Raw genomic sequence first — 13,171 nt, 5'->3', positions numbered from 1 at the left:
ATGTAAACAAACATTGGGATGTTCCTTTTTTTTTTTTTTTTTTTTGCGGTACGCGGGCCTCTCACTGTTGTGGCCTCTCCCGTTGCGGAGCACAGGCTCTGGACGCGCAGGCTCAGCGGCCATGGCTCACGGGCCCAGCCGCTCCGCGGCATGTGGGATCTTCCCGGACCGGGGCACGAACCCGTGTCCCCTGCATCGGCAGGCGGACTCTCAACCACTGCGCCACCAGGGAAGCCCTGGGATGTTCTTTGACACGACAGATTAAGCTATATAATCATTACTACTACTCATTCTTCCTCAATCCTCTCCTAGGCACAGCTCCCCACTGCCTTAGCTCAGGGTCATTTGGGCAAGAGATAGGAGAATGTAGGAAAGGGTTTTGCTTGAGGGTGAGAAGGCAGAGGCAGGAAGAGGGCAAGCCCTTCCATCTGGTTCAACAACAAAAACTGGGACCTCCATGCAAACTAGAGCTCAAAAATATCACATCACCAAGCTAACTATTAAGCTGTGTCTCCTCTCACACCCTCTCGGTCTGCACTTTTGTGACCTTTTTCTCTTGTTTCAAATATATGTTTCATGTTCATTTTCACCCGATTTCATCTGTGTCAAGATAGCACTGGCAACTGAGTAGGCACTAAGAAAGCTGGGTTTATAACTCATACCATACACCAGGATAAATTCTAAATGGATCAAAGATTTCAATGTTTAAGAAAAGAAAACCCATGGTGAATTCTTTCATCACCTAGAAGTAGAAAGAGACATTTCTAATTATGATTCAATACAGAAGCCATAAAAGAGGTCAGCACTGCCATTTAACTCAGAAAAATGAAGTGACGGTCCTATAGGATACTCCAGTCCACTTTACTTTCTATGCCATGGATGTGTTGAGGATGTGTTTGGCCTCCCCAGCCACACTGACAGTCCCAGGATGGGATCCATGTCTTATTCATCTACAGCTCAGTGCCTATGCCCTGAACATAGTAAGTGCTCAGTAAAGTTTAACAGTGACAGTGATGATTAGTGACGACACATTAGTAGGGTGTTAGAATGATGGAACTTACTCTACAATATACATTTTTTAAATGTGCACACAACCAAAACTGCCATGTCTCAGTCATCTCAACACCCTCACAGGACACAAAAGAGTGCCTTAGTATATTCTCAGTAAACATCTTTCATATGAAGGAATGTTTGAGTGAGAGGGGCATGGTGACATGCTGACTAAATATGGCCTAATGTTTACATTATTTTATGTAAATAATATATAAATATACTCGCTGTTTATTGAATTAACATAAAAACTTACTGGAATTTTTAACAAGGAAAATCTAGAAGATAAATTCAGAAGATAGAAGCTTTAAAGTAGTCCTTTCTAAAGCAAAGTCTGAAAACTTTCTATCCTGGGACTTCAGGGGGGCTACTGTGGGGCAGCACAGACAGGCAAGGCCCTCTAAAAGGTAGGCTTTCCCATCCTTTAAAAACATGGGCTGAGATCCGAACAGGAATTAACCATGAGATGATCCTAGGAAAACAATAAACATCTAGGGAGAGAAAACCACCCATGCAGATTCTGAAGCAGGAGCAAGTATGGGATTGGCCTTTTAGGGGAACAGAAAAGAAGCCAATGTGACTGAAGCAGAGTGAGCAGGAGGGAGAGTGGTAGGGAGTGAGGTCAGAGAGCCCGTGGAGCTCTAGAGACCCCTGCAAAAGGTTTGGGTTTATCCTAAGAGCAATGGGACGCCACAGGAAGGATAATATAGTAAGGAAAAGATGTGATCCAATTTGGTTTTTAAAATATCCCCTCTGGCTAAGGTAGTAAAGACCTGAAAGGGGACAAGAACAGAAGCAGGGAGACTACTCAGGAGGAGAACGTAGAAATCCAGGTGAGAAATGACTGTAAGCGGGATGAGTGGGATGATGACCGTAAATGACTGTAAGTAGCAGAGGAAATGAATGAATTCAGGAAATGGTCTGGAAAGAAAACAAACAGAACTTACATTGGATGCATTGGATTTGAGGGTGAAGAAAAAGGAATCAGGGAGAAATAGATTTTGGCGGGGGGGAAATCTTCAGTCTTCAGTTGGAAGACGGAAGGAGGAACAAGACTGGGAGGAAAATCAAGACTTCTGTGTCAAAGCATATTATATTTGAGGTGCCTATGATACATCCAAATGAAGATGTCCAGTAGGCAGTTGAATACAAAAGTGTGAGACTTTAAAAACATGAGCAGACCCAAGAGTGTATTTTTGGCAGAGTGATCTGCTACACCTTTATAAGGAGGTGACAAATACTTGAGGGAAGAGTGTCCTGGCAGAGGAAAAAGCAAGTGAAATGATCAAGGTGGGAGCAAGGAGGCCCACGAGGCTGGAGAGGCAGGTCAGATCATGTGGGCCTTGTAGGCTTACTTAGGACTTTAGACTACAAACTCTGCAAGATGAGAACCCCCTCTGGAGAGGTGAGAGCAGGAGAGTTGTGTGTAATTTATGTTCCAAGGGATCCCTGTGACTGCCACATGAACCATGAACTGGTGGAAATGATGTGGGGAAGGCATGAATGTGGCAAGAGTGGAAGCTACTGCAGCAGACCAAGCAAGAGAGGATAGTGGCTTACAAAGGTGATGAAGGCTTGGATGTTAAGAATGGTCATTGTCGGGCTTCCCTGGTGGTGCAGTGGTTGGGAATCCGCCTGCCAATGCAGGGGATGCGGGTTCGTGCCGTGGTCCGGGAAGATCCCACATGCCGCGGAGCGGCTGGGCCCATGAGCCATGGCCGCTGAGCCTGCGCGTCCGGAGCCTGTGCTCCACAACACAAGAGGCCACAACAGTGAGAGGCCCTGCATACAAAAAAAAAAAAGAATGGTCATTGTCATGACATATTTCAAAATTAGGGTTTGCTAATGGCTTGGAGGCAAAGTGTAAGGGAAAAACGGGTGTCAAGAATGACTCCAAGGTTTTTGACCTGAGCACCTGGATGAATGAATTGTGGTGCCATTTGCTAAAATGGGAAACAGTGGAGGAAGAGCAAGTTTGGGGGCAGAAGTAAGAGTTCAGTTATGGATATGTTAAATTTTACATTTCTACTAGATATTCGAGTAGGGTTGTTAAAGAGACAATTGGTTACAAAACTCTGGAGCTCAAGAAAGAAATGGAGGCTGGAGATAATTTGGGAAGTCATCAGCATACAATTAAAGCCACAGAACTGATGACATCATCCAGGGAGCAAGGAAAGTTCTAAAGAATCTGAGAGAACTGAGCCATCGCCCACTTCAACCTAGAGGCTGGGAAAAGAAAGATGATCTAGCAAAGGAAACTAAGTCAGGAGCATTCAATGAGGTAGGATGACAATGAAGTGGTATCCCAGAAGTCAAGTAGAGAAAGACTTCCAAGAAACAGGGAGTGAATGTGTCAAACAAGTAAGATGAGGCTCAAGAATCAGCCATTGAATTTGGCAAGGCAGAGGTCATTGTGACTCAACAAGAGCAACTTCAGCTAAGTAGAGGGGATAAAAGCTTAAGTCGGTTCTCAAGAGAATGGGAAGAGAGGATGGAGACAATAACTCATAAACAACTATTTTGAGGATTTTCCTCTAAAAAGGAGCAGAGTATAGGAGTGGTACCTGGAGGGGTACATGGGGTTCAGGGAAGGTTTGGATTCTTCAAGATGGGAGTTATTGCTGCATGTTCATGTGCTCATGGGAATGATCCAGTGGAGAGGGAAATAAAATGATGTGGGAAGGAGAGGGGCTAATTTTAGGGGCAAAGAGCTTAAAGTTAGGTGGAATAGGATTCAACACACAGGTTGAGAGAATGGCCTCTGGTAAGAACAAAGACAGCTTGTCTATTATTATTATTATTGGTTTTTTTTTTTTTTTTTTTTTGCGGTACGCGGGCCTCTCACTGCTGTGGCCTCTTCCGTTGCGGAGCACAGGCTCCGGACACACAGGCTCAGTGGCCATGGCTCACGGTCCCAGCCGCTTCATGGCATGTGGGATCTTCCCGGACTGGGGCACGAACCCGTGTCCCCTGCATCGGCAGGCGGACTCTCAACCACTGCGCCACCAGGGAAGCCCCAGCTTGTCTATTATTAACAGGAAAAAAGGTAGAGTATATTATGTATAGATCCTGGTAGTTTGGTAGGTTCCACGTTAGCAAATGAATTGATTAGGGAAATGTAGTATGACTGCCATACAATCACTGACAGCAATGAAAACACACTTGAAGTTCAAGGTCATGGAGTTAAAGATCAGTCAACATAGTTGTTTGTTTTCCCTTGTCATCATTTTTTTTTTTTTGTGCATCTTTTCAAGTGCAGGCAAGAAGTGGATTTAACTAAGCAAGAATGATACAGGGAGAGACAAGGGAGCTAATACTTGCAAGGAAGTGATTCCATTGGTAGGCCATGGACTATAAGGTAAGGAGAGACAGAAGGACATAAGGTAGTAAGTGATATATAATGAACAGTTGATAGCATCAATGGATTAGAGGTCCCTTTGAAGCTGAAGAATTGAGAGGGTACAAGGAGGACTAAGTGAGCTGGAAAGATAGATGTGCTTAGAGATTAGAGTGCTTGAAACAGATTTTGGAAATGATACAGCAATCGACATTATCAAAGGCTAATGCAGTGGGTGTCTAAGATGCAGTGAAGGATCCCATCATTCAAAGTGAAGAGGTCAAAGAACTAAGAAGGCAAATGGATCACCTATACTGAAATATCCACACAAAAAGGTGACAAAAGGGTTGGTGGTGGGAGAAAGACAGTAAACTAGAGCAGTTTCAGTGGAGTGGAGGAGAAAGACACCTAACTAGGTGGGTAGAGGAGAGAATGGCAAGCAAGAAAAAGGAGTCAGTGAGTACAGATAATTCTTTTGACAAGCTCTGCAGTGACCTGCAGAAAAATGGGGCTGATGGTGTGAGAAGGAAGGGTCTGAAGAAGACATGGGGTTAAGGGTTATTTCAAGATAGAAGATTCTGCTCAACATCATTAATCATTAGAGAAATGCAAATCAAAACTACAATGAGATATCATCTCACACCAGTCAGAATGGCCATCATCAAAAAATCTACAAACAATGCATGCTGGAGAGGGTGTGGAGAAAAGGGAACCCTCTTGCACTGTTGGTGGGAATGTAAATTGATACAGCCACTATGGAGAACAGTATGGAGGTTCCTTAAAAAACTACAAATAGAACTACCATATGACCCAGCAATCCCACTACTGGGCATATACCCTGAGAAAACCATAATTCAAAAAGAGACATGTACCAAAATGTTCATTGCAGCCCTATTCACAATAGCCCGGAGATGGAAACAACCTAAGTGTCCATCGACAGATGAATGGATAAAGAAGATGTGGCACATATATATACAATGGAATATTACTCAGCCATAAAAAGAAACAAAATTGAATTATTTGTAGCGAGGTGGATGGACCTAGAGTCTGTCATACAAAGTGAAGTAAGTCAGAAAAAGAAAAATAAATACTGTATGCTAACACATATAATATGGAATCTAAAAAACAACAAAAAAAATGGTCATGAAGAACCTAGGGGCAAGATAGGAATAAAGAAGCAGACCTACTAGAGAATGGACTTGAGGATACGGGGAGGGGGAAGGGTAAGCTGGGACAAAGTGAGAGAGTGGCATGGACATATAGACACTACCAAATGTAAAATAGATAGCTAGCGGGAAGCAGCTGCATAGCACAGGGAGATCAGCTCGGTGCTTTGTGACCACCTAGAGGGGTGGGATAGGGAGGGTGGGAGGGAGGGAGACACAAGAGGGAGGAGATATGGAGATATATGTACATGTATAACTGATTCACTTTGTTATAAAGCAGAAACTAACACACTATTGTAAAGCAATTATACTCCAGTAAAGATGTTAAAAAAAAAAAAAAGAAGATTCTAGAGTATATGTGTATGCTCATGGGTCTGATTCATTAGAAAGAGAGAGACTGATGCTGTTAGGAGAGAGAGGGGATAACTGCAGGAACAAAGGTCTTCAGGAGACAAGAGTGGAATCCAAAGCACAAGTGGAGGCTTTTGCCTCTCATAGAAAGAAGCACAGTTCTTCCCTGAAATATGAGAAAAGGCAGAATCCATGGGTGCAGGTTAGGGTAAGGCAATGGATTAGTGGTAAGAAAATAAGGGAGTTCATGACATCGCTTCTATTTTATCAAGTGTGAAGCAAAGTCTTCAGCTGTTTGGGGTCAAAGGTGTGAAGGCTGGAGTAAAGAAGGCATTTAGTCATCTCACAGATTAGGAGAACTAATTTATTAGGTGAATAAAGTGGGTTTGCTAGGCAGTGCCAAGTGACCATCTGAGATTTGTGGTCATGAAATTGAAATAAAAGCAGTCAGTATGATTGTGTGATTTCGTACAGGAAGAGTCAGCTGCTCAGGTGTAGGCAGAGGGTGGATGGGTGGGCTTAACCAGGGTTGAGGTTTTCCCAGGAAAAGTATGGTGAACAGCCAAAGAGCCAATGGGGAGGTGAAGATGCTGTAAGTAGGCAACTGACATGACAGACCATAGAATCAAGGCTGATAAAGACAAGTCAAGGAGAAAATGAGATGAAACGTGGTCAGCTAAGGAACTGGAAGCCCAATGTGGACAAGGAATTGTTCTGGGTGGAGTCATCAATGAGAGGCCATAAGTGAGCTGTATGTTTATACCCAAGTCCCATCAACTCTGTTAGCTTGTGAACTTGGTGATGACTGAACATATAGTAAGCACTTAGTAAACATACTGTTTGAATTTTTGCTCAATGAGTGTTTTGTTACTACATCTTTAACAATGTAATAGCATTTATTGAGCACCACCATGTGCTAAACACTGAGAAAACTATCCTCCCTTCAAGGATCCCTCCCCTTAGCTGAGGAAAAAGATAGTGATATAACCCAAAATCTTAAGTGCTATAATAGAGGTATGTTCAAAGTGGCAACCCAGAGGACTGCAATGACTAACTGTAGAGAAGCCTTAAGAAGGGCTTCAAAAAGAAGTGACAGTGATTAATCGAGGACAGCTAGTGACAGTGACTAATCAAGGACAGCTAGGAAGTCCCCAGGTGGAGAGAGAGCAGAGTGAAGAGATTGTTTCATCACCAGAGTCTCAATTTCCTATCAGAGCATCTTGAGGTCCAAAGACAGGGCATTGCAAAACAGCAGGTAAATGACACAAGTGTTATCCTCCTTTAAAACAAAATGGGGTACTTCCTTGATGGCACAGTGGTTAAGAATCCACCTGCCAATGCAGGGGACACGGGTTCAAGCCCTGGTCAGGGAAGATCCCACGTGCCGTGGAGCTACTAAGCCCGTGAGTCACAACTACTGAGCCTGCACTCTAGAGCCCGCGTGCCACAACTACTGAACCCTTGTGCTTAGAGCCGGTGCTCCACAATGAGAAGCCACCGCAGTGAGAAGCCCGCGCACGGCAATGAAGAGCACCCAGCTCGCCGCAACTAGAGAAAGCTCGCGCAGCAGCGAAGACACAGTGCAGCCAAAAATAAATAAATAATATTAAAAAAAAAAAAAAAGGTTCCTTGCAGGCAAACCTTCCCATTAGAACCCCCAGAGGGACCCCCAACACCTACCTCTCAGGGAAGATGGCAGAAGCCGCGGTGGGAATCTGGTCAGCAGAGACGGGGAGATCATCACGCCAGCTCTGGGAAGCAACTCGACTTCGTGGGGCTTGTGGGGCTCGCGGGGAGCATGGGGCCCCTGGGGCTTATGGGGCTTGCGGGCCTCACGGGGTGGATGAGGCTCGTACGGTGCACGGGGTTTGGGGGGCCTGTGGGGCTCACAGGGTTGGTAGAGCTCATAGGGCTCGTGGGGCTTGGGCATCTCATGGGACTCTGCACACCCCTCGGACTCGCCTGGCTGGTCTTGCTCGTCAGCCTCCTCGGCTAACCCCGGCTCCTCGGACTCCCCAGGCTGGTTGTGCATGTCAAATATCCTGACTACAAAGGGTTTCTGGAGGGCTTCGGAGTGAGCGGATATTTCTGCCGTGTCATGCCCGTCGGAGAGCCCAGAAGAACCCGAAAACTCCTGGATCTCCACTGGCGGCCCAGAAGCTCCTGCTGGGTGACAGCCGGAGGCTGCTCGCCTTCTAGAAGTTGGGAGAGGATGGGCTGGCGGCCCGCACTCCGCGTCCCGCCCCAGCGCGCCCAACCCTGACGCAACGTGGCAGCGGCGCGTCAAGCCCCGCCTCTGGACCCCTCCCTGCACGTTCTCCCGTTGCCAAGAGGACGCGTCAAGCTGCGGGGGCCCACCTGGGGCCCCGCCCCTTAGAGAGGAGGCAGGTGGAAAAGAGAAAAGGAGAGGGCTCCTGATCAGCTGTTTTTGCTTCCCTTACTTTAAGTCTGTTTCTAAGCGCATACACTTGCATGTAGGATCATTATATCTTCTTGCAGAGTTGACCTCTTTATCATTATGTAATTCCCCTCTTTTAAAAAATTATTTTTCCAGTTTTATTGAGAAATAACTGACATACATCCCTGTATAAGTTTAAGGTGTACAGCATGATGGTGTGATTTACATGTATTATGAAATGATTACCATGATAAGTTTAGTTAACATCCATCCTCTCATATTGATACAATAAAAAAAATTTTTTTTCTCCTTGTGATGAAAATTCTTAGGATCTACTCTCTTAACAACTTTCCTATAATGCATACAGCAGTGTTAACTAGAGTAATCATGTTGTAGGTTCCATCCCTGGTGTTTATTTATCTTATAACTGGAAGTTTGTATCTTTTGACCACCTTCCTCTAACCGACCCCCTCCCCGCAAACCATATAACCACAAACCTGATTCCTTTTTCTGAGTTTGGTGTTTGTTTAAATTCCACATATCAGTGAGATCATATAGTATTTGTCTTTCTCTGTCTTATTTTGCTTAGCATAATGCCTTCAAGGTCCACCCATGTTGTTGCAAATGATAGGATTTCCTTGTTTTTTAATGGCTGAATAATATTCCATTGTATGCATGTTTGTATGCATGTATATACATATATATACATTACAAATTCTTTTATCCATTCACCCATCCATGGACACTTAGGTTGTTTCCATGTCTTCGCTACTGAAAATAATGCTGCTAGGAACATGGTGGTGCAGATATCTTTCTGAGTTAGTGTTTTCATTTCCTTTGGATATATTCTCAGAAGTGGAATTGCTGGATTATATGGTAGTTCTATTTTTGAGGACCCTCCATACTGTTTTCCACAGTGACTGTACCAATTTACAATCTCATCAATGGTACCAAAGATTCCCTTTTCTCTACATCCAAGCTGGCGTTTGTTATCTTGTCTTTTTTTTTTTTTTTTTTTTTTTTTTTTTGTGGTACGCGGGCCTCTCACCGCTGTGGCCTCTCCCGTTGCGGAGCACAGGCTCTGGACACGCAGGCTTAGCGGCCATGGCTCACGGGCCCAGCCGCTCCATGGCATGTGGGATCCTCCCAGACCAGGACACGAACCCATGTCCCCTGCATCGGCAGGCGGACTCTCAACCATTGCGCCACCAGGGAAGCCCTATCTTGTTTTTTTGATGATGGCCATTCAAATAGGCTTGGGGGATACTTCATTGTTTAACTGGCATTTCCCTAATAAGGAGTGATGTTGAGTATCTTTTCATGTACATGTTGGCCACTTATAGATCTTCTTCAGGAAAAATGTCTGTTCAGGTCCTTTGCCGTTTCTTATTTTATTTTTTCTGCTATTCAGTTGTATGAGTTCTTTATATATTTTGAATATTAACCCCTTATCAGATATATGGTTTGCAAATACTTGTCCCATTCCATTGGTTGTTTTCTCATTTTGTTGATGGTTTCTTTTGCTGTGTAGAAGCTTTTTAGTTTGATGTAGTCCCACTTATCTTTTATTTTGTTGCTTGTGCTTTAGCTATAATTCCCCTCTTTATCTTTGATAACTTTCATTATTCTCAAATCTTCTCTGAAATTAATATAGCTACTTCTGCTTTCTTTTGATTAGTGTTATATCTTTCTTCATTCACATAATTTTAATCTATATGTCTCTTTATATTCAAAGTGAGTTTCTTGTAAGCAAGAAGTGAGTTTATGGATCTTTTATTTTTTAATCCACTCTGAAATTTCTGTCTTTTAATTGGTGCATTTAGACCACCGACCTTCAAAGTGATTATTGATTTAGTTGGATTAATAGCTACCATATTTTTACTGTTTTCTATCTGTTGTCCTTGTTCTTTGTTTCTCTTTTTGTCTTCCATTCTGTTTCTACCTTTTGTGATTTTAATTGAGCATTTTATTTGATTTCATTTTCTCTCTTTTCTTGGCATATCAGTTATAACTTCTTTTATTTTTCTTTAGTGGTTGTCCTAGAGTTTGCAATATACATTAACAACAAATCCAAGTCTACTTTCAAATAACACTATACCACTTCACAGGTAATGTGAATACCTTATAATAACTAAATAATCCAAATTCCTCCCTCTCATCCCTTGTATCATTGCTGTCATTAACATTTATACACACATATAAGCATACATAGTCAAATATAATGTTGCTATTATTATTTTGAAGAAACTGTAATCTGTTAGATCAATTAAGAATAAGACAAATGAAAGTTTTAATTTTACCTTCACTTACTCTTTTCCAATATTCTTCCTTTCTTTATGTAGGTCCAAATACCTGACCTATATCATTTTCCTTCTGTCTAAAGAATTTCTTTTTAACATATCTTGCAACACAGAAGTACTGGCAAAAAATTCCCTCAATTTTTGTCTAAGAAATATTTCTCCTTCACTTTTGAAGGATTTCACAGGGTACAGAATTCTAGGCTAACAGTTTTTTTCTCTCAACACTGAATATTTTACTCCACTTTTTTCTTGTTTGCATGGTTTCTGAGAAACCTAATGTACTTCTTATCTTTGATCCTCTATAGGTAAGGTGTTTTTTCCTCTGGCTTCTTTCTAGATTTTTTCTTCATCTTTGACTTTCTGCAGCTTAAAAGTGATATGCCTATCTATATTTTTTTGTTGTTGTTCTTGTTGCTGTTGTTTTTTGTGGGGGAGGGCATTTGTCCTCCTTGGTGTTCTCTGAGGTTCTGGGATCTGTGGTTTGGTGTCCAACATTAAGTTGGAGAAATTCTTAGTCATTGTTTCAAATATTTATTCTGTTCCTTTCTTTTCTCTCTTTCTGGTTTCCCATTACACACATGTTGCAACTTTTGTAGTTGTCCCACAGTCCTTGTATATTCTGTTCTGTTTTTTCTAGTCTTTGTTCTTAGATTTTCAGTTTTGGAGGTTTCTATTGAGATATCCTCAAGCTCAGAGATTTGTTCCTCAGCTATGTCCAGTCTTTTAAAAAGCCCACCAAACACATTCTTCATTTCTGTATGGTGCTTGTGGTATCTCTTCTGTATTTTTCGCCTTTTAGTATGTCTTGTAGTTTTTCTTGATAGCCAGGCATGATGTACTGGGTAAAAGGAGCTGCTGTAAACAGGCCTTTAGTAATGTGGTGGTGAGGTGGTTGGGGGGGGGAGTGTTCTACAGTCCTATGATTAGGTCTTAGTCTTTTAGAGACTAAGTGCCTCTGGACTGCAAACTTAAGTCTTAGTTTTCTGCCCTTTTAGGTGGAACAGAATGTCTAGAGTGGGCTGGAGTTGGGTATTTCCCCCAGGTCAGTTAGGCTCTGGTAATAACCCAGCAGGCTAGGCTCTGGTTAACTAGTTTCCCCTGAGGGCAGGCCCTTGTTAGGGAGGACAGAGTGCTCTGGCATATTTCAAAAATTTTTCCCCTCCCTTGGAAGTACCAGGGGATTTCTCTCCAATATTTATTATGGGAATCTGGTCAAGGTCCTGGAGGTAAATCTCAAATAATTGGGGGCCCCTCCAATGACTGGGTTCCCCTAGAGTTTTTTAACTTTCAGATTACTCCACTTTGAGCAACCAGCAATTCATCAGTCACCGTTCCGTTTTTTCTACCCTGGGGTTCCTACGGGGAGTTTCCCACTATAAGTCTCTGCTCTGGTAAATTGATAATCTCTGTAATCTCCTGTTGCTCCCTCCAATGCTGATTTTTTAGTCTGTTCAGCTTTTTAACTTAGAATGGAATGGTGGCTTCCAAGCTTCTTACATGCTGGACTCAAAACTGGAAGTCCTTTTTTTTTTTTTAAAAAAAAAGATCAAGACAGGACACTAAGGTTCGAAGTTGGATTTATATCATGTCTGTAGGTAGAGTTATCACTCTTACAAAATATTTCTAGTAAAGAAAGCTTCTCTATATAAAAAAGCTAAATATCAAGAATTTAAAAAACAAATCCCCATGGTGTTCTTCTTTTAGTGCAACAGTTTCTTAAAAAGAAGGCTTTCCTAAATCTTTCTGCATGCTGTTAATTTATATTTCTATGTGGGTTTGATAGTGCTTACTTTTCTTATTGCCCTATCCTGATATTTCTTTCCCTACAGTGTTAAATGGATCCACTTAAAGGAAAGACACCTGGATTTTTACTTGAAAAGAGAAAAGTTATTAAAATATTTTAATGTAAATCTCATTTCATTGAGAAACTACAAATGGAATGAATGCTTGCTACTGTTCACTTTAATTTGGTTGATTAAAAATCCAAATCCTGGGAATTCTCTGGTGGAACAGTGGTTAAGAATCCACCTGCCAATGCAGGGGACATGGGTTCAAGCCCTGGTCTGGGTAGATCCCACATGCCACGGAGCAATGAAGCCCGTGCACCACAGCTACTGAGCCTGTGCTCTAGAGCCTGCGAGCCACAACTACTGAGCCAATGTGCCACAACTACTGAAGCCCGTGCACCTAGAGCCCATGCTCCGCAACAAGAGAAGCCACCGCAATGAGAAGCCCATGCACCACAACGAAAGTAGCCCCCGCTCACCGCAACTAGAGAAAGCCTGCATGCAGCAACAAAGACCCAACACAGCCAAAAATAAATAAAAATTAAAAAAAATCAAAATCCCTCCAAATACATTGCTTTACCACGATTTTTAAAGTTCAAAATATAGATAGAGATCCTCTTAATCAATTAATATTATCTTATATATGTGTATATGCCATGCATTGAGAACATAGGAAATGCCTTATTTTTTATTGGAAAGTGGAAACTTTTGGCTTCCAGCCTGCCACTAAACATTCCTTGGTGACATTCAAATCATGAGCCTCACAGTGGGCCTAGGCCTGA

The 13,171-nt window shown here is 42.5% G+C and overlaps 1 protein-coding gene across 1 annotated transcript in view; it reads right to left on the bottom strand.

Annotated features, from left to right (window-relative positions):
* The window catches only part of SPMAP2L (sperm microtubule associated protein 2 like), a gene marked incomplete at both ends in the record, with an annotated part of 35,070 nt that extends 26,702 nt beyond the window's left edge, over positions 1–8,368 (bottom strand). The window contains 2 exon segments of the mRNA XM_079710973.1: positions 7,585–8,276; positions 8,346–8,368. Coding sequence (XP_079567099.1) covers positions 7,585–8,276; positions 8,346–8,368 — 715 coding nt within the window.
* Between the last annotated feature and the right edge of the window lie 4,803 nt (positions 8,369–13,171).

The sequence above is a fragment of the Hyperoodon ampullatus genome, assembly GCF_949752795.1.
Source record: "Hyperoodon ampullatus genome assembly, chromosome: 1".
Taxonomy (NCBI): domain Eukaryota; kingdom Metazoa; phylum Chordata; class Mammalia; order Artiodactyla; family Ziphiidae; genus Hyperoodon; species Hyperoodon ampullatus.
Note: the sequence above shows the minus strand (reverse complement) of the source record. Positions and strands in the feature narration are given on the sequence as shown.